Source organism: Leptonychotes weddellii, chromosome 1, assembly GCF_054177405.1.
Source record: "Leptonychotes weddellii isolate Sample4059 chromosome 1, ASM5417740v2, whole genome shotgun sequence".
NCBI classification, from domain to species: domain Eukaryota; kingdom Metazoa; phylum Chordata; class Mammalia; order Carnivora; family Phocidae; genus Leptonychotes; species Leptonychotes weddellii.
In genome coordinates, this window is record NC_138369.1 from 1,968,008 (window position 1) to 1,989,361 (window position 21,354).

The 21,354-nt window shown below is 60.1% G+C and overlaps 1 protein-coding gene across 4 annotated transcripts in view; it reads left to right on the top strand.

The window, feature by feature from the left end:
* NFIC (nuclear factor I C) overlaps window positions 1-21,354 on the top strand; it is a 65,215-nt gene that overhangs the window by 10,068 nt on the left and 33,793 nt on the right. For all 4 annotated transcript variants that reach the window (XM_081797969.1, XM_081797932.1, XM_081798027.1 and 1 more), the window contains exon 2: window positions 6,204-6,735. In XM_081797969.1, the coding sequence (XP_081654095.1) occupies window positions 6,204-6,735 (532 nt within the window). The remainder of the gene's footprint in view (window positions 1-6,203; window positions 6,736-21,354) is intronic.

Consider the following 21,354-nt stretch of genomic DNA (forward strand, 5'->3'; position numbering starts at 1 on the left):
GCCTCCGATGGGCCCTAATGGGGGTCCCGGAGGCAGAGACCGAGGGAGGGCGCCTCGGATCTGCATGCAGGTCTTGCTCAGGAGGCTCAGAACTGAGTTCTCGGCTTCCCGGTGCGTGACGCCTGGCAGGGCACCTAACTCCTCCGTGCTCCCTTGTCCTCACTGTGAAATGCAGTCAACGGTAATCTTCCGAGGATTCGGGGAGGGAGGACCCCTGTGAGGTGCTCGGCGCAGGGCCTGGCACTCAGTAGGCGCTTAACAGATATCTGTTGCACGAAGGAATGAGTGGACGGTTCTGCCAGCCGAGAGAAGGAGCTCTCTGAGCCTCCATCTCTGCCCACGTGAAACGCGGAGTACGATCATGCCTTCCTCCGAGGCTTCACCCTCAGCACAGTGCCTGGTATACAGTGGGGGCCAAATAAATGTGGCTGTGATTATGGTGGTCGCTAAACTAATAATTGGGTTAAATGTCTCAGAGGCATTTCCAACGTACCCTCCCCTTGATGCTGTCGCTGTCTGCCCAGCAGGGGCCAGGCCCTGGGCTGGGTGATGGGAAGAGCCGTGAGCCCTGAGGATTTGTCCAGGGTCTTCCTGAGTCTGGCCAAATCTGTGGGGGCGCCAGCATCCTCTGTCGTGTCGGGTGCTTGGGTGGGTGTCACGTAGGCAGAGGATGGGATTGCTCTCCCAGGGATCTGGGTGCTGGGGTCACAGCAGTGAACAAGAAGGACCAAATCTGTGTCCTGGAGGGGCCGCAGTCCAGGGGCCGGGCCAGGCCGGGCTGCCGCTTTGGCTAAGGAGGAGGTGGCCCATGACCTGGGACCGAGCAGGGGAAGGGAGTCACACGGGATTTGGAGAGAGCAGGCGGGGTACAGGACGGCCATCTCTGGGGAGTCCCAGCGACGGGGCCAGACCACGTGCTTGAAGGGCCCCGGAGCAGGGCTGAGGAGTCCGGAGGTCCATGGTCACGGGGATGCAGGTTGAAGCCCCAGCTTGGCTCCTTCCTGGCTGCATGACTTTGGGTGGGTGGCTTCGGTGCTCAGTGCCTCGGTCTCCCCCTCCAGAAACCAGGCGTGAGGATAGTCCCTATTTTGCAGAGTTGATAGCTCAGTAAATGCTCAGCCTCTGGAAGGTAGGACCCCGCGCCCTGTCTCTCTCACTCTCTCTCCCACACCCTGGCCCTCTGGCTCAGCCCCTGTCATCCTCCTGGGACATGAAGGCACAAAGAAGGAAGGCAGGAGATCCAGGGTTCAGACTCCCTGGTCACTTTGATGGGAAGTTTTAACTCCCATTGCTCCGTGTACCCAGATTCCTCTCAGGGGCCCACAAGACCCTGCACAACCAGCCCCCAGCACCTCCCTGCCCTCACCCCCTCCACTCTTCTTCTCGTCCACTCGGTTTCAGCCACACCACCCTCTTCAGTGTTCTCGCAAAACATGAGGCATGGTGCTGCCTCAGGGCCTTGGCACACGCTGTTTTCATTCTCTGGAAAGCTCCTACCCTGGCCCATCATTTTTTAGGTCTTTGTTCAAGTGTCCTCTCCTATGAAAGACCCTCCCTGACCACTGCCAGCTAAAAAACAACCCTAAGGCATTCCCTGGCCCTCCCCAAACTCCTTTAAATATCTTCAGAGCACTTTGTTCAAACTGACATTTTATTGCATATCTGTCGGCTTGTTTCACATCCATCCCTGCCCCGATCAGGATCCAGGTGAGGACTGAGCCCGGGTCACTGCTGGGTCCATAGCACCGTGCACGGAGCTGGCACACAGTAGGCGCTCAATAAATGTTTGTCCAACAGGCAAATGCATCTCGCCCTCATTAGGTGGGAGTTAAGCCTAAGCTGTGATGCTCCGAGCTTGCGGGGGGACTACCTGAGGTTAGGGACACTGACTGGTGCCAGATGGACCTGGGTTTGCATACGGGCTCTGCTATTTGCCACTTAACCTGGCCTTAACCTAGAAGAAAAGACATTGGAACCAGGGCTTTGAAGGGCGCATAAGAGTTTGGGATACAAGGGGCGCCTGGGTGGCTCAGTTGGTTGAGCGACTGCCTTCGGCTCAGGTCATGATCCTGGAGTCCCGGGATCGAGTCCCGCATCGGGCTCCCTGCTCGGCAGGGAGTCTGCTTCTCCCTCTGACCCTCTTCCCTACTCATGCTCTCTCTCTATCATTCTCTCTCTCTCTCAATAAATAAATAAAAATCTTTATAAAAAAATAAATAAATAAAGAGTTTGGGATACGAATTTAGGAGGTGGTGAGATAGTTCTCAGTAACGTTTGGTGAGTCACTGAGTAAATGAGGGAGAGAGAATCCTTCCTGGAGAACTCGTGGTTTGTGACTAGGAGCTTCATGGTCCAGCCCATCCAGCAAGGGCTTGGACCCAGGTGTCTACCTCCCAGCTGCTGCTGCCCTTTTTGGCCAGGAAGTCCCAGTGAGCCAAGTGGCATTTCTGGGAACGGCCTGGCCTCGGTCCCCCTCCCCCCAACATTGCCTCTCTGGTTACCAGGAACTGACAAAAAACCCCAACACCCCACAGCTGCCGTATCCCATTCTGCCCATTGTACAGAATGAGAAACTGAGACCCAAAGCAGAGCAGTGATTTGTTCCGGGGTCAGAGAGAGGGTGAGAATGGAGGCCCTTGTCACCCAACCTCATTCTCTTGCAGAGTCTGCTTGGCAAATGGGTGCTTTAGCCCTGGGCCTCAGATTTGGGCGGGGGTAGCAATAGAGCCAGACTCTGAACCCCAGCTTGTGTGGTCCAGGCTAGGTCTGGGGGGAAATCCCCAAGGAGAGCAGGAAAGGCTGCCTGAAGGAGAAGGAACACTGGAGACAGGGCTTTGAGGGATGTGTAGGAGTTTGGGAGGATTCTCGGGATCTGGCTTGCCTTGACTGTCTCCTTTGCCTGGTCAGCCAGTGAGGGCATTGGGAGGTGCCCTGGGGAAGATGTCTTGGTTGTGGCAGGTCTCGTGGGACAAAGAGAGCAACAGACCTGCCTCTTATCTGGGCTGACCTCCCAGGGAGGACAAGGGAGGATAGGGCAGCAGGTCCCTGACCCAGTTACAGACTGTTTGTCTTCCTTCCTCCCGGACCAGCTAGGGTCACTGGTGACGTGGTCTCCCGCCCCTGCCCGCCTCCCTGGCACCTTTCCTGAGAGTGGGCCCAGAGGGAGTAGGGCACAGAGAAGGGGTGGGACCCAGAGCCAGGGGAGGGGTTCAGAGAGAAAAGGGTTCAAGGAGAGGAGTCTGGGGACCTGTCAGTCGGCCCCTGCTGGCTGACCGTCCAGCTGCCCCTTCCCAGCTACCTCTTATCGCTGCCCCAGTAAAGCGCCAGAACTTGGGCGGCAGCCATGGCCCAGCGTCAACACCATTGCCTTGGCCTCCTGCCACCCTGGTGTCCCCTCCATGGGGGGCAGCGACCTGTGCCTCTCTCGCTTCCCCACCCCCAGCCCCTCTGGCCAGGCAGCCTGGGCTCTGGTCCCAGCTCTGCTGACCGGCTGTGTGACCCTGGCTGAGTCACTCCCCTTCTCTGGGGCTGGCCGGTCAGGTGGCATTCAGGCACAGGAAAGCCCTGTGGAGGTTGGACAGGGACCGGCCGCGGATGGGCCCCCCTGCATTCTCCCTCGGCCTCAGCAGGGCCAGCCGGGGTGGGGGGAGTGGGCAGCGGAAAAGAGCCCTGAGGTCCAGTGCCCGCCACAGCTGTTGCGGTGACTCACACTTTGGGGGACATTGGAGTGGGGAGCTGGGCTGCCATATGCTGAGCCCCATCCCGCCCCACCCCAGCCAGGGCGGGAGGCTATTTTCAGAGCCTCGGTAATAGGTGAAATCTGAGGTTGTTCCCCTCCCCCCCCCCGGCACCCACCCCCCATCCCCGGCCAGAGGTGCACAGAGCCCTGAGAGCGTACAGGGTGGGGGTCCCTGTGAGTGTCCAGCCCTGGAGGTGGGACCGAGCCCAGGCCCATCCAGCCAGCAGGCAGACTGATAGCCCAGAACGACTGTTTCCCCGAGACCCCAGGCTGTTCTGAGGAAGCGGCCGATGGCCTTCACAGGGCTCGGGGGGCCTGGGCTTGGGGCCTCACACAGGCCCTGAGACCCTGTGGGACCCCCCAGGTCAGGTCTCCGCCCCTGTCTGGGCCTTGGATCCCATCACGCAGTGGGTAGCAGAGCCCTGGGCCTTCCCCTGCGGCCTGGAAGATTGAAAGCAACCGGAATAATTGTAACAATGTCAACAATAATACTAAGAGTCTAGGGCAGCCTTTCCAGAGCTGGGCGGGGAAGGGGGAACGGGGCTCATATCCCGGGAAGAGCTAGCGCTCCCGTTCCGGAAGCCCGCATGGCCCAGGCAAGAGCGGAGACGTGGAGCCCAAGGTTCTCTTTGTCTTCCTTTCTCCTGGAGGCTGAGAAACCAGGTCCCAGATGTTCTGCAGAGTGGGTTCCCCTTGATGAAAAACGGAGAGATGAGACAGCCCTCCCACCCCCCCAGGAGGGGGCAGGGGTCTCCCATGGCGCCATGTTGCTCTCAGGGGGGCCCAGCCACGGCTGCTATTGTTTTCATGGGGACAGTTCTAGGCCCCTCATGACTCGGTCCCCTCCTCTTGGGGCCTCAGTTTCCTCATCTGTAAAATGGGTGTTGTGGCCTCCCAGCAACACCAGTTAGGCATGATAGGGGGGTGGGGGTTGAAGTCACAGGTCTGGCCAGGCCTCAGAGCCTCCCCAGGCCTCAGATTTTCCGTCTGAATGGGTATGTCGGGGGGGCAGCCCCAGGGGCCCCTCTCCCCAGCTCTGAACCTCCAAGGCCAGCTCCCCTTCTCTCGTGTGTTCTGATCTCTTGCCTTCTTGGGCCTCAGCTTTCTCAGCCCCTGCAGTGGGTCTGCGCAGGAGCCTGTCCTTCCAGCAACCGCTGACATCCAGGCTGCCCTAGTCCTGGCCCATGGACCTCTGTGGGGCCTTTCTGCACAGCTGGTCTATAGGAAGGCCCCCCTAGACCTCGTTTTTTTAATTTGTGCCAAGGGCCAGTACAGGTGTCCCTCGGACTGCTCGCCCCACAATCTGGTGTCAGCTTTCTTTGCTGATAGGGACGCTCTCGGAGCCTGGTTTCTCCTGCAGCCGTCCAGCAGCCTCTGTGTGCTTGGCCCTGCTCTACACATTGGAGTTCATACTTTATTTTTATTTTATTTTATTTATTTATTTGTCAGAGAGAGAGTGAGCGTGCACAAGCAGGGGGAGGGGCAGAGGGAGAAGCAGACTCCCCACTGAGCAGGGAGCCCAACACGGGGCTCGATCCCAGGACCCTGGGATGCTTAATCGCCGGAGCCACCCAGGCGCCCCTCGAGCTCATACTTTAGTGCAGGAGTTTGCTAACTACAGGCCTGGGGCCCAGTGCCTGCCACCTGTTTTTGTAAATAAAGTTTTATCAGAACGCAGCCATGTCCATCATCTGTGTGTCATATCTAGGGCTAGTTTGGCGATGCGGCACTGAGTTGAGTAGTTGCAACGGAATGGAATACTCACTATCTTGTTCTTTTTTTTTTTTTTTTTAAAGATTTTATTTATTTATTTGAGAGAGAGAGAGTGAGAGAGAGAAAGAGCCCAAGAGGGGGGAGCGGGAGAGGGAGAAGCAGACTCCCTGCTGAGCAGGTAGCCTGATGCGGGACTCGATCCCGGGACTCCAGGATCATGACCTGAGCCGAAGGCAGTCGCTTAACCAACTGAGCCACCCAGGCGCCCCTCACTATCTTGTTCTTTAAGAGGCTTTCAGACTGGGGTTTGCCGCCCCCCGTCCTAGTAGACAGCAGATAGGTCCATAACATCCCCGTTCTCCTGGCCTCACTTTTCCCCGTCTGTACAATGGGCTAGCCCCCATCAAGCATCTGGGGACCCTCAGCTTGGCCTGTCTGTATATTGGGGTTCAAGACAGCCCTCCATGAACTTCTTGCCTTGGCCTGCGCCTCCCACATAGTCCAGGCCTCTGGTTCCCCACTTTCCCCACTTGGGCAAGGGGTTCACGCCTCTCCCCCATACACTTCTGCTGGGTCCCCTCTGGCCTCGACTTTTCCCCAGGAGGTGAGCAGGTCTGCAGTGGCCCCCCTGCGCGCAGGCGCCTGGCCCTCCCTGGGGGTCTTCCTGGGGCCCCCAGGCCTCAGTCTCCCGGGCTGGGCAGTGGGCCACGGTCCCCAGCGCCCCCTGACCTCTGGCCTCTCGTGCCTGCAGGATGAGTTCCACCCGTTCATCGAGGCGCTGCTGCCTCACGTGCGCGCCTTCGCCTACACCTGGTTCAACCTGCAGGCGCGGAAGCGCAAGTACTTCAAGAAGCACGAGAAGCGCATGTCGAAGGACGAGGAGCGCGCCGTGAAGGACGAGCTGCTGGGCGAGAAGGCCGAGGTGAAGCAGAAGTGGGCGTCCCGGCTGCTGGCCAAGCTGCGCAAAGACATCCGGCCCGAGTGCCGCGAGGACTTCGTGCTGGCCATCACCGGCAAGAAGGCGCCGGGCTGCGTGCTCTCCAACCCCGACCAAAAGGGCAAGATGCGCCGCATCGACTGCCTGCGCCAGGCCGACAAGGTGTGGCGGCTGGACCTGGTCATGGTCATCCTCTTCAAGGGCATCCCGCTGGAGAGCACCGACGGCGAGCGCCTGGTCAAGGCGGCGCAGTGCGGCCACCCGGTGCTCTGCGTGCAGCCGCATCACATCGGCGTGGCGGTCAAGGAGCTCGACCTCTACCTGGCCTACTTCGTGCGCGAGCGAGGTGAGGCGGGCGGGCGGCGCGCCCAGGGTCTCGGGGTCGGGGGTGGGGGAGATGTGCGCGCGCGCGGGGGCCCCGTGGCACGGGGGCGGCGGCCCACTCGCGCGTCCGGCTGGGGAGGTGGTTCAGGTGGGGACCCAGAGGGGAGGCAGGTGCAGTGGGCGGGGCTGAGGGGGGCCTGCCGGCCTGCGCTAGGGCAGGACGGGCACCCGAGCAGTGAAGGTCTGAGGGGAAGAGGTACGGTTCAAGGAGAGTCTGAGGGGGGAGGCGGTGTGTCCAGAGGGTTGAAGGTAAGAGGCAGGCCCTTGAGATCTCGGGAGATGAGACCCTGTCCCAGGAGGTTCGAGGGGCAACATAAGGCCTTGTTGGGACTAGGGGTGAGGACAGGACAGCGACCAATGGGAGAGAGAGTCTTGTCCCCCCAGGAAAAGCTGAAAGAACACTGGGAGTTGGGCGCTGTGAATGCTAGTTGATCAACTCTCAGACCTTCAGCAGAGGCCTGACGGGTCCCACCTTTGTGCTGAGTGGGAAGCTGGGTGCTGTGTGACTTTGGCTAGGTTACCACCCTCTCTGGTCCCCTGTGTCCCTGGCTCTGGCTGTTCTAGCTGGGTGTTTGCTGGCTCCATGCTCAGTGCCCCACGTGGAGACCAGCAGGGTCTGTGAGGGTGGGGAAACCCACGGCAGCCTCCTGGAGAAAGTGGTGCGGCAGAGCTGAGCTCTACGGGATGGCGGGACAGTGCTGAGTGTGGGGTGTCCCAGAGGGTTGGCAGCCTGGGCAAAGATGTAGAGGCAGATGTGTGGCCCGGCCTCTGGATGTCAGCAGGGCTGGTGGCCCAGGGCCGGGCCTGGCTGGGAGGGCGGTGGGCCCTGCTGCGTCCTGGCTGCGTGTCCACCTTGGGCCTCAGTTTCCCCCATCTGTCAAATGGAGGTTAACAGAGTCCCTAGCTGGATGAGGCCCCGGGGGAGTCGCCAGATCATGCACGTAGCATGTGAACACTGGCCTGCCACGTGGCAGGTGGCAGCTGGGAATGTCTTCGTGTGGACAGAGTCAGGTGTGCTCATAGAACCGAATGGTCACATGTCACTTGCCCCACCAGTGCCACCCCCCCACCGGGGCTGAGTCTGGTGCGCACGTGGGTACACACGGGGGGGGGGGGCTGCCTGAGTGTGTCCGGTGGGTACACCCAGGTTGCAAGCCCAGCCCCGGCAGATCCCCCAGGCACACACTACCAGAAACAGACGGAAGGAAGGCTGCGGGAGGGGCCGTGGTGGGGTCTAGCGGGGACAGACTCAGGGCTCACTGCCCAGGGGCCACGTGTAGCCCTGCCCTTTGTGGCCTGTGTGACTTTGGTCACATCACAGTTCTGTTTCCTCTGTGAATGGGTGTAACCACCGCACTTCTCCTAGCGATGGGGTAAGGATTAGATGAGGTTGTAGGGCTCCCAGTCTCCAGGGCGTGTGGGAGGGAGAGGCAGTCGGTTTCCCCGTCTTGACCTTGATTTCCTTGACCTTGACCTCTTCTGCCCCCGCCCCCACCCATGAGCCACAAACCCACTGGGGCTGGGAGCAGAGCGGCCTTAGGGGCCGAGGAGGCAGAGGGGTGGACAAGGTGACTGGCTGTCCTGGGCAGGGGGCAGGGGTGGCCTTGGGGGCTGCAGACGCATTACCATGCTGGTCCAGGCCTCTCCCACCACTTCCATCCTCTGAGCCTGGCCCTGCCCCCACCTCCTCCGCGCTGAGCTGATAAAATTTTGAAGCGAGTTTTCTGCCCATGTCAGCACAATCTCCAGGCGCCTCCCCTCCCCCAGCCTGCCCCCTCCCCCCTCGGCTCAGCAGGCAGGCTGGGCCTCCAGGCTTCCCCAGACACCTTTGTGTCCCACTGCCATGCCTTTGCCAGCCAGTCTGATCGGCCTCCTCGCTCGCAGGCTGCGGAAGGTCAAAGCTGTGTCCGCCCCTGCTTCCAGCGGGCTCCATCATCCCCACGGGGAACCCCTGCTCAAACTGGCCCCAGCCGACCCAGCCGCAGCTGGGCTGGGCGTGAGGGGAGGGCCGATTCCAAGCCCGACTCAGCCTCAGCCGCTGGCCAGCTGGGTGATCCGAGACAAGTCGCTGAACCTCTCTGTGCCTTCTTTCCTTGTCTTTAAAACGGGAAGCTCAAATTAGCTGCCTGGTTGGGTCCTCGTGGTGAGTGCTCAACAGACAGCCCTCACGGAGGCATGAGGAAATGCCAGGCTCCGGGCGAGGGCTCCTCGGGCCCCTATTCTTACCCCCCTGTCCCCGCCGCTACCATCCTGATCACGGTTACCATTTGCCAATTCCACGCCCGTGCTTTGTTGCTCCCTGTGCTGGGCAGGCCTTTCCCGTGTGGAAAACTCCTGCGTATGCTTCAGAACCCCAACTCCTAACTCCACTTTCTCTCTGCTGGGCATTTTTTCTATCCCATTCTGTCCACAGCCCAGCAAGGCAGGAATTGCTGTTGTACTCATGTCACAGGTGAGGAACCAGGGCCGGCGAAGGAAACAGGGCCTGACTGCCCAAGGTCCCAGAGCCAAGGGAGGGATGTGGGTGCAGGCAGCTGCTGTTGACGACAGCCCCCAGCCCTCCACCCCGGATGGTGGTGGAAGAGGATGGAGGTGAATCGTGGGGTACAAAGTGGGCAACCCGGCAGCCTTGTTGGCACCCCGGGGCTGGGGCTGTGTGCTAGGCTCCCGTGGACTGGGGTTGCCCTCCAGGACCCCCAGCCTCATTCTGGGTCCCAGTGAAATCTCTGTTCTTGGTCAGGCAGGTGTCAGTCCGACAGCGGAGAGAGCTGGCTGCCCGCCGCCCTCCTCCTTCCGTCTGTGGGTCCCGGGGCTGGAGGGGGTCGCAGCCTGGGCCGCAGCACAGCACCCCGTTCAACCAGCGCCGCTGGGATTTGATGAGGAAGCTGGGGACGGAGCTCTAGGGATGTGTGTGCAGGGTGGATGTCGGGGTGGGGCACTCCCTCCAGCTGCAAGGCTACCACCTCTGATGTCAGATGTGGGGGACAGCTGGGGCATCAGATACGGCTCCTCAGAACAGACAGACAGCCGGAGACAGACGTGCACGGAAGCACCGCACTCAGCTCTGCCCCGACCTGGGACAGGCCTGGCAGTCCCCAGGGAGCCGTCTCTCCTAGGGGTCAGGTGGACGGACAGGGGTGCTCCCAGCCCTCCATCCTCAGGTTTATTTGGGGGGATGGGGGAATGGGGATGAGCTCTGAGAAGGCCCTTTCACCCCTGGGGCTGCCAGGCCGGTCAGAGGCTGGGGCACCTCCTGGGGCTGAATTTGGCTGCCCCAGGCGTCCATCTGGAGCCCTAGGGCCCTGATTCCAGGGGCTGGCCTCAGTGTGTGCCCTGGGGGCAGCCTAGGGGCCAGCGGGGGGGGGGGACCATGATGAGGGGGTGATGTGAGCTCCGCTTTGGGGCACAGGGGGCTGCCTGCTAAATGGGTGCAGTGGGTGGGGTGCAACTGAGTGGGGGGCCCGGAAACTGGCAATTCACAGTTCAGTGAATAAGAACAACAGCAGGAAAACAAAGCAGGGGCAGGGTGTGGAGAGGGGTGGGGAGGGGGGCGCCCCAGACCGAGGAGAGTGAGGAGGGAGGGAGGCCCCAAGGAGGTGGCTCTTGGGATGAGGCCTGAAGGAAGTGAGGGAGCCACAGAGGGATTTGCGTGAGTGCGGCAGGCATGGGGGCAGAGCCAGTGCAAAGGCCCAGGGGCCGGCATGGCCCAGAGCCTGAGGAGCAGGGCAGGAAGGCCTCCGGGGACCTTCAGAGGGGGAGGCGAGGCCTGCCGCGTGGCTTCCCGGTGAGGGTGATGGGGAGGCCAGGAGCCGGCGAGCCCGGCCCTCCTCCACCTGCCTTGCATTTGGGAGGGAGCCTGGAGGAACCAGGGCCCAGAGAGGGAAGCCGCCGGCCCAGCCCTGAAGCCCAGCCAGGCTTCCCCGCCCCCTCTGGCGGCCTGAGAAACCTGAGGCGCGGGCGGGCGCGGTGCCAGGGCCGAGCGGGGGAGGGGCTGCCAGGCCTGCCCGCTCCAGCAGCTGCCAGCCCGCCCCGAGCCGCCAGCCCAGATGGTGCCCATCTGCTGACGCTGACGCGGGCCGGCCTCCCGTTCCCGCCTTGTGCGGTGCCAACCTCCCAGCATGGCGCTGTGGGCAGGGGCCGGCTTGGGAAGCTTGCAGCTGCTGGAGGGGCTCCCCAGGGTGCCCCAGGGAGGGTCCCCGAGCCCTGCTGGATGGAAGCGGGAAGCAAGCAATAGCAACAGCAGCAGCAGCAAACACATATTGCGTGTGCCAGACACCGTGAGCCTGGTTCTGAGCTCATCCCACATTTTAGCTCATTTACTTCTCTCCACCATCCTGCGGGAGACGGACTGTTACCTTCTCCCATGCACCAGGTAAGGAAACAGGCCCAGAGACCATCAGCCGCTTGCCCAAAGTCACACCGCCCCTGAGAGGCAGAGCAGAATTAGAACCCACAGGATCCTGAGTCCTCCAAACCCTAAAAGGAAAAAAAAAAACCTGAAAAACACTTTGGAGGTTACCAGGTGACATCCACACCCTCCCAGTTGTGCTGCCGATAAAAAAAAAAAAAAAATGGAGGTGCTGAATACACGGTGAATAAATGAATGAATAGCAGTGAACCGCGTTGAAGAGCCCACCGTGACCAAGCCTGGGGGCCAGGGTCACCATCAAGTGCACCCTGGGTCTGGACGGCAGTTTGTGTCCATGCTTGCTTCAGGCCATGTGAGACGCATTCTCATCTCCAGCCTTGGTTTTCCCGTCTATAAATGGGGAGCATGAGAACCGCATCCACCGCACTGAGGACCAGAGGCAGTGATCCTCAAAAAGCACACAGGAAGCACTAAATAAATGCTCAGTCCCTTCCCGGATCCTCTTCCCCAGCCCCAGGAGACGGTCGGTGGTGAGGGGCACCTCGGTTCTGCTCTGAGACCCTAGGCTTCGTTCCTCCCACCCAGGGAGCCCACGGGGGCACCTGTGACCCAGGACAGGCTCTCCTCTGGCAGCCAGCCGTGTCACCCGCTCCAGGTGTCTGGGCAGTGGAGGGGTGAGGGGCTCCTGGCAGCCTGGGTTCCCCCGGGGCCGGGCAGCCAGGTGTACGGGCCGTCTGTCTGTGCAGGGAAGGTGGCTGCACGGGGGTGAGGCCCAGACGCCAGCTGACGGCCTATTTATAGCGATGGCAGGCCTCCAGGCTCATGGTCAGCAGCAAAGAGACACCCAACAGGTGAGGGTTCCGCTCACAGAGCAGGCCGGGAGCCCGAGGGGGGCGCGGGCAGTGTTGGCGCATGGTCTGTAGCCAGACGACCCAGGTTCAAATCTTACGGCTCCTGCGTTGCATGGCCCTTGGGTAAGTGACGTCACTGCCTGTGCCTCAGTTTCCTTCCCTCTCGAATGGGCACGATAAGAGCATCCTGTGCACATCGCCGGGCCCTGTGGGGTTCAATTAGGGAATGCATGCAGAGTGCTAGAACATGGGCGTACACAGTAAGCACTCAAAAGTGATATGTTGCCTTAGGAAGAGACCCTGACACCTGCCACGACGTGGAGGGACCCCGAGGACACTGAGCTCAGTGAGAGAGACCAGACCCCGAAGGACACATCCCGCAGGACCCCACTCCCAGGAGGTCCCCAGAGGAGTCCCGTCCACACAGACAGACGGGAGAGCGGGGGAGCTGGGTCAGGGGGTGGGGGGTCCGTGCTTCGTGGGGACAGAGTCTCCGTGTGCAGAGATGGAACATTCTGGAGACAGAGGGTGGGGGTGGCTGCAGGACAGTGTGAGTGTGCTTCATGCTGCTGAGCTGTGTGCTTAGAGACGGTTACGATGGTGAATTTTATGCTGTGTATTTTACCCTCACGGAAGCAATTACTTGTTGCCATTAATGATGACTAGTAATGTATTCTATATGTATCGTGTCACGATAAATAATTCCTGAAAGTATCAGCTATGGTGATATAATAACAGTGATTATTACCCTCAACGTGCTTGCGGTTCTCGTCCCGGCTCTGCCCTCTGGCCCGCTGGGCAGCCTTGGGTAAGTTAGCACCCATCTTTGTGCTTCTGTTTCTTCTGCAAGATGAGCGGAGGGAGTGTCCGCTGATGGAAGCGGGGACGGCATCTTCGAGAAAGCAACCTCTTAGCATGTGCTGAGCGCTCAGAAAGGGGGGAGTGCGTCTGTGAGTAAGTGCTCCCCTGGAGGTGGTGTTGCGCCCCTGTGGCCCAGGCAGGGGTGAGGAGGCTCCAGAGGCCGCCCCGCGGCGTGCCCGGCTCCACACGTCCACCCGGCAGGGCAGGGCCCGGCTCCCCGAGGAGCCAGCACATTGCACCTGTGGTGGCCATCTCCGGCGTGGAGGGGCTGCACTTGCCACCTTGGCCCTCTGCCCAGCGAGCCCAGGGGAGGCTGAGGGCAGCTAGGGACATCTCTGGCACCGCCCCCCACCCCCCCAGCCAGCTGCCAGGCCAGCCCCTCTTCCTCCAGCTGGGTGTGGGCAGGAAGTCGCAGATGGTCAGAGTTGGTGAAGGATGAGGGAGGGGGCATATGGGGACACTGCGTGTCTTGTCCAGATGGGGAAACCGAGGCCTGGGGGGGGCATTGCCCCGGGCTGCCCCATAAGGGCCCTTCCTCTGGTCCGTCCTGTCCCATCTTGTGCTCCAGGCTGAGTTGGAGGGGTGTTGGGAGGTGGAAGTGCGGGGGGGACCCTGGGGCCTCAGGGAAAATGACTTGCATGTGGGGAGGGGGGCTCTAGAATGCCAGAGCTGAGGTGGCTTCCAGACCCTCCAGGAGGCAAGTTCTGGAATTCCCAAGGCCTGAGTTCTAGAATCTTCAGAGCTGGGATCATCACCATCCAGGCAGTTCTACAATTCTCCTAGGTTGGGGGCACCTGGGGGGCTCAATGGGTTAAGCATCCGACTCTTGATCTGAGCTCAGGTCTTGATCTCAGGGTGGTGAGTTCGAGCCCCGCATAGGGTTCCACGCTGAGTGTGGGGCCTGCTTAACAACAACAACAAAATTCTCCTAAGCCAGCTTCAGAACAGCTCCATCCAGTAGAATACAGTGTGAGCCACATAAATGATTTCACTTTTTTTTTTTCCTGGTATCCACACTTAAAAGTATAAATGTACAGGGGAAATTAGTTTTAACTACATATTCTGTTTGACCCGGGACATCCAAAATGTTGTCATTTTGAGACACGATCAGTATGAACAAGTTATTGAGATGTTTGACGTTATTTTATTTGTTCTCAGTCTTTGACATTCAGCGTGTGTGTTGCGCTCACACCCCGATTGTGACCAGCCACGTGTCAGGGCTCAGAGCCACACGTGGACCGGGCGGCTCCGCTCCAGAGCATCTGAAGTCTAGACAATTTCAAGGCCGATCTCAAATCTGCTCCCAGTTGGATAGATGAGAATGTAAGGAGGGATTCTAGAATTCCCCAGCTGGTTTCTTGAAAATCCAAGGAGTAGGTTCTAGAAGGTCTCACCGTGGGTCTTTTGATTATAGAAAGGCAGGGTCTCTTCTTGTCAGCACTGCTGACATTGGAGCGGACCAGTCTCTGTGGGGGCATCCGGGGCACCGTGGGGGCCAAGCAGCATCCCCGCCCCCACCCCCGTGATACCAAGAGCCCCCTCCCAGTTGTGACAACCACAAATATCTCCAGACATCACCAGATGTCCCTCGCCAGGATCATCCCAGTTGAGAACCGCTACGCTAAGGGAAGCCTTAGAATTCTTTGAGGTCGATCCAGGAAACAGTTCTAGAGCCTTGATCAGCAAGCTGGTCCCTTGATCTAGAATTCCTGAGGTGGGTTCCTGAGTGTCTAGAAGCAGGGTCCAGAATGTTTTGTGTTGGGTTTTTGCTTACTAAGGGACGAGCTCCAGGATTCTGCGAGTTGGGTTCTAGAACACCCTAAAGCGGGTTCTAGCATTCTTCGAGGGGAGTTTTTTTCAGCATCTGGGAACAGATCTCACATATACCCAAGCTGGGTTCTCAGGAGTGTGAGGATTCCCAAACTGTGAAACCTGTCAGCACTTCTCCAGTCAAGTATTGATTTCATCAATACTCAAGAAACCCGTTAAGTGTATTCTTGAGCACTGGGGGCAGGTTCCGGAATTCCTCACATTGGGTGTTTGCACGCGCAAGGACAGGCTCTGGAATTTTCTTGAGCTGGGTTCTAGAACTTCCATGGTTAGGTTCTAGAATTATCTGTGTCAGAGATCCGGAAAGCTCAGGTCGGTCGAGGAAGTCTGTCCTGAGACCAGGTGACTGAGCAGAGTATTTCAGAAAAGATGCTTACGGAGGGGAGGGAGGCAGGTTTTAGTTTCTTTGAGGTTCCCTCCAGACTGGCGGAGGTAGGGGCTGCCTTCTTGGGGGCAGCCAACTGGATGGGGGGGCGAGATGTTTGGGAGCCTTTTGTGGGGGTGTGTGACTTTAAAGAACCTAAAACCAGGTAGTCCCAGGAATAAGAATCGAGATTTCATTTGATCCCCAGCAGATGTCTGTTGCTTTTTGGATGCGGGGACATGGAACCCTGGGTGTGTTTCCGGAGGCTGTCATGGGGCCAGGGGACACCGGGGCAGCTCCTGCCCACAGCTGGAAGGGTGCTCAGTAGGTCCTCAGTTGAAGGCAGAGGCTGTCCTTGGAGACTGTGACACCTGATGGGAGGCAGACTTACATGCGACTGTGTCAGGGCGTTGGGGCACTTGTGGGCATCCCAAGGGCTCGTGAAGTTACACTCAATCGGCAGATGTTCGGTTCTGTTGGCACGGTTTCATTTTATCCTAATCCCACATTTAACAGTTGGGGAAATTGAGGCCCAGAGAGGTAACACCACTGGCCTGAGGTCACGTAGCTAAGAGGCAGAGGTCTGGTAGATCTGAGGGCCCACAATGGTCCCCTGGGAAGGGGCTGTTTGAGGTGTGACAGGGACCTCCCCAGAATGTCCCAGGATCCCTCCCTTTGGGCTTAACAGGACTTTGGTGCTAGTGAGTGGACACCAGGTTCAGTGGGCTCAAGGAGCACCTTTGGGGGCTGCACCCTGGCTAGGGGTTGGGCCGGCCTCAAACTCTCAATTCAGGGGAACCAGGGAGGCAGGTGGTGCAGCCAAGAGGCCAGGTGTCTCTCTCTGGGTCTCTGTCTCTCCGTCTCCGTTTCTCTGTCTCTCTCCTAGTGCCTGTTTCTGTCTCTCCGTCTCTCTCTGTCTCTGTCTCTGCTCACCCCGAGTTTGTCCCTGCCTTTGCCAGTCTCCTCCCTGCCTCCCACCCAGGCCAGCCCGTGGGCTGCCCGGAGGTGGCAGCAGCAGCTGAATGGGCCCCTTGTTCCTGACCACACCCGCCCCTTGGGGTAACCCCGGGACAAGCCCTGGCAGCCGGCTGCCTTAAAGGGCCAGTGCCCAGAGAGAAGGGGAAGGAGAGGGGCCGCCTCCACTCCCGAGCCACACCCCTCCCAAAGATGGCAGAACTGATATTTGTGTATGTTGGGGGGGGTGCCATACCCAGACACCCCCGGGCTCCTGTAGTCAGATGGGGGGACCGGGGGCTGGGGGGGCCTGCCTGGGGACGGAGACAGTGCGTGCATGGTAGGGCTTGGGTTTGACCTCGGACAAAGCCCGGCTCTCTGTGCCTCAGTTAGTTTCCCCATCTGTCTCTGGGGCTCCTCGCGTCCGCCCTGGGGCTTGTTGGGCAGACAGGACAGTTATCTGGGCCAGAATGTGGTATACAGTCGGCGCTCTTCCCGAGCTGGTGGGGCTGTCCTACAGCACCTGAGCCCCAGGCATTCTCCTCTCAGGGCCTGTGGCTTCAGGGTAGAGCAGGGCAGTGGCCGTGGGCACTGCCAAGAGGCAAGCTGGTTAATAGAATTAAAAGGCTTTTAGAGCTTGCCCAGTGCTGAGTTGGGCCCAGGGCTGCATTTATGGAGTACCAGCTGCACACTAGGCCCTGTGAGAAAGGCCCCACCCGCAGCCCCGTTTTGCGGAGGAATTCGGAAGCTGAGGCCACACCATCCACATTTCACTGCAGGCCTGCCACCTGCATCCTCCGCTCGGGGCTGGGAAGCGTTGGGCTGCTCACTGGCCCTCTCTGGGGCTCAGTCTCACCTTCAGAGCAATGGGAGCGGCCCCTGTCCACTCGCAGACTGGAAGCCTTTCTCTTGCCCACACAGAGGACGCCACGTCTGCGAGTCCGGGGCATCCCCAGGGGCCCTTGAACAGGGCTGCACCCGGTGGCCACTCTGGGTGGCCTCGGCGCTCCTGCGCCCCAGGCCCGGCCCCACAGACGGCCCAGGACAGGTTGCTGCCGGATGGACAAGCCTGTTCCCTGCTTCCTTATGTAACCAGGTTATGCAAGGGCAGCTTACATAAGGGGAGGCCGGGCCAGCGCCCAGCTGGGGAGGGGGAAGCTCTTAAAGGGGCCAGTGTCCCCTGAGTCTCCCCTCTGGGGCCCCCCCGCACTAACCCACATGGGGGAACCTTATCAAGCGGCCGATTCCGGGCTCGTCACTGCCACCTTGCCATCATTATTATTACTGCTGTTGATGTTGTTTATGCTCGACTCTGTTCTTTCCCAGCCACAGCGGGTCAGCCGCTGGGGCACAAAGCCCTGGCTCGTCCTGCTTTGCCCCTGACGCTCGCTTAGCTCCTTCTCCCCCTGGGCCTCAGTTTCCCCGCCTGTGAAATATGCTTGCCTCGTGGGGTTGCCGAGGGAGAAATGAGTTAAGACCTGAGAGAGGTCTAGGGCAGCACGGGGCACATACAAGCTCAGTGCTCAGCCAATAGAACCACTTTGTAGTCAGGAGGTGTGATTCAGTGCTCGGTGTGGGCCAAGCACGGCTCTGGGTCCTGGGGGCACCGCAGGGAGTGAGACAGAACCACAGCCCTTGTGGGGCTCGCAGTCGCTGGGGGAAACAGACAAAGGCAAGAATGAAATGTTGGTTGGTGATGAGGACTATCAAAAAAATAAAGGCAAGAGAATAGAGATAGGGGGCTATTTGTAGGGAGGGGGCCCTGTCTGAGCACCTGATATTTGAGCTGGGACCTGAGGGTTGAGGAGGAGCCAGCTGTGTGAACAAATGTGAGGAGAGAATTGCAGGTGGGAGGAACAGCCTGTGCAAAGGTCCTGGGGTAGCACTGGGCCTGGCGGTTTTGAGAGCAGCGAGGAGGCCAGTGTGGCTGGAGCAGAGTGGGTGAAGGGTACAGAAGGGGGGGGGAGGGGATGGGGCAGGTGTGATGTGCAGGGCCTCAGGGGCTGCTGGGAAGACTTGCGCCTTTACCCCAAGGAGGTGGGAGCCCTGGAGGGCTCACAGGCGCCCTCTGGCCACTGTGGGGAGCACGGACGCTAGTGGGAAAGGGGGTGGTGGGAGTTGAGGGACCCAGGCCACTGCACAGGTTCAGGAGAGGGATAATAGAGGCAGAGGCAGGAGGCCTATTCCTAGTTCGTTCCCTTGGTTGCCAGCCTGGGCTCGGTGGGGCTGTGCAAGTTGGTCACCTGGATCGTGTGCCCCTTCTGAGACTGGCACTGGCCCTCCTGCCCCCTGCCTGCAGCCGGGCACCTGCCTGGGCATATGCGGGGGAGTGAGGGTTGAGGTGAGGGCAGGGTGCCCCCGGCATGCCCAGGGCCTCTCCTGGAATCGGGCACTGCTGTCATGCAAGCTGGGTATGATCCCGGGAAGTCCACGGGGCTCCGGGGGGGCCGGGAGGGCTGCTGCCGGGTGCCCAACCCCAGCACGGCAGCATTTTGCCCATCTTCATCCCCATTCTCGCCACGGGAGCTCAGGCCAGCACCCACCCTGCTCAGCGCCTCAGTTTCTTCATCTGTGACATGGGGGTGATAATCCGTAACTGTCAAGTGGGTTCAATGAGCACCTAGCATACAGTAGGTGCCTTTGCTGTGATCAGCAGCGATAAGGCAGGAGGCCAGAAGGGAGAGAGCCTGCCGGCATGGGAGGTGTGCAAGTGGAAACCCATAATACTCCCTGAGATGGGCCACTGGGCGGTTAACTGACTTGCCCTCTCTGAGGCTCTGAGGCCCTGTTTTGTTCCAGCGAAATGAGGCCACACACCCAGAACCCCCTGTGCATGGCCAGATTCCAGCACAAAAAGGTGTTGAGGCGGATGTTATGCTCCCCCGGCCCCCATGTGACAGCCGGAGAAACTGAGACCCAGAGTAAACAAGGGGCTAGCCTGGAGTCACATAGCCGATCGGAGGCCGGGGGGGGGTCATCTCACCATGCCCCAGGAACAAGAAGACACCTCTGGAACAGGTGGCCTGGCTCCAAGCCACTCACCGTGCCTCAGTTTCCAGATCCGTAAAATGGGCACACTCCTAGGCTCAGTAGGAATTACTGGGCTCCCAGGGAAGAGGCTGCAAGGGTTGATCTGGCCAGCCTGAGGTTCTGGACACATCCTCCTGGGATGCTGGGGAGACTAGTGGGGGATGCCAAAGCAGCCCCCCCCACAACCAGTTCCCCTTTGCTGCTAACTGAAGGGGTGAGAGCAGATTCCTGGCGGCTCCTGAATTAGCTCAGGTTTTCCAGCTGATGGAGGGGGAGCCATTGTAACTAAGCCCCTGTGCCCCGGAACCTCAGCCCCTGCCTGGCCCTGGGGGGAGCTGACCTGGCCTCATCCACTCTGTGGAAGGACTGGAGTGAGACCATCTCACCCACCTCAGACCTTGGCCCATTGTGGCCCCCGCCAGACCCAGACACATTTAGGGAGGCAGCGGGTGGTGGGGCTAAGCCCCCCTGCGCACGTTGGATGCTGGCTGTAAACCTTCTGAGGCACCGTCAGCCCCTCTGTAAATCTGTATGTAGCTCCTGGCATTTAAGCACTCAACACATGGAAGTTGTGATGATTATTTTCATACACTAGTCTCACTCCCCACAAGCCCCTTCTGTGCCTGGCAAACTCCTACTCACACATCAAGGCCCCAGCTCCAGTATCCCCTCCCCCCCCCCCCGAAGCCTTCCTGGGCCCCCAGGACAGATTCCAGTTACTTCCTTGGGCTTCTCCAGCTGCAGGTCCCTCCCTCTGATATTCAGGACCAGGGGCAGTTGGGGGACCTACTCAAGAGAGGATTTCTGCTGATCCCCAAAGGACCCAGGGGACTAGATGGGCAATGTTTGGGTGACATTCCACACTCAGCCCTGGGCCTGCTGTCAGAAACCTCTTGTCTCACACCGACTGGGGTCTGTATCACCCTCAATCCAGTCTTTCCCTCCGAATATCCCCCAATTTTCCCAACACTCCTCCGATTCCTTTGACAAGCATTTATTCTGCACCTGCTGTATGCCAAGCCCTAGCAGGATAATTCCAGTCATTCGCACAACAAGCAGGCATTGAGATTGAGTGTCTGCTGTGTGCCGGCCCCTGCTGGAATAATCATCACTTGTCTGCAAGCATCGATTGAGTGCCAACTCATGTGAGCATCGATTGAGTACTGACTGTGTACCAGGCTCCCGGAAGAGTGGTCTCAGGAAGGCCAGGGGAATAGAAAAGTCTTCCCACTGACTCTCCCTTTGGGCTTGGGCCCTCGAGTTTCCAACCTCCTCCAGCATTTGAGGCAGTGGGTTTAAAGTGTGGGCATTGGCACCAGGGTAACTGGGCTCTGATCTGCCTGTCCCCTTACTGGTGGTGAGATTTGGGCCAAGCCCCTGCCCATCTCTGGCCCTCAGTTTGCCCCTCTGTAAAATGGAGTGCCCAACATCTGAGGTGTTTGCACCTCAACATTCACTTTGAACAGAAAAGGAAGGAGGCATGAAGAGGGCCTGCAACGTTCGGGGCCCCCTGCCTCCTCCCAGGCAAGGCTGGGATGGGACCCATTCTACCAACCCCACTCCAAGGCCAGGGAGCTTTCCCTGGAGGCCCAGAGAGCGGCAGCGCTGGCCTGCGGCCACACAGCCCGGGACAGAACTCTGCCCCGCTCCGGAGCCCTCCCTCGGTGCCCGCCTCCCTTGGCAAGGCTGCTGGCCTCCGGCCTCCCGACTCCCCTGGGGGCTGCTGAGTCGGTGGTGCGGCCCAAGAAACATGCGAAGCAGGGCTGAGCTGGGAGGGGCCGTGGCTCCTCGGACGCCCCCCTGCCTGGCCCGGTGCCCCCCCACCCCGCACCCATTTTGGGGAAGAGGGTGTTCTCCAGCCTTCCCGCCCGGCTCCGTCCATCCTGCGGCCACAGATGGTGCTGGGGCCGGCCCGTCCCCTCCCGGGCCCGCACACGTGTGCTCAGCGCGGGCACATGTGGCCCCCGAGCTCCCCGCCCAGCTCGCCCCCCGCCCCCGCCGCGGCCACTGAAGCGGGCCTGCCAGGGAGGCGGGAGGAGGCCCTGGCTTGGCTGCTGGAGAAGCCAAGAATTTGTTCCAAATGTAAACAGCAAGTTATTTTAAGTCTGCCCCCCTCCCCGGGTGGCGTTGACACATTTGACATTGGAGGGGACCAGGGGAGGAGGCTGCGCGTGTGGGTATTTTTAACCTGTTTTTCACGGCCCCGGTGCCACCCGGAGTGAGGAGCGCGAGCGCCGTGCAGGCCGCGGCCCCGTGTGCAGGGCCGCCCGGCTGGCACACGCGGTGAACCCCTCGGAGGCCGCGAGGGGCCGGGCGGGGGGG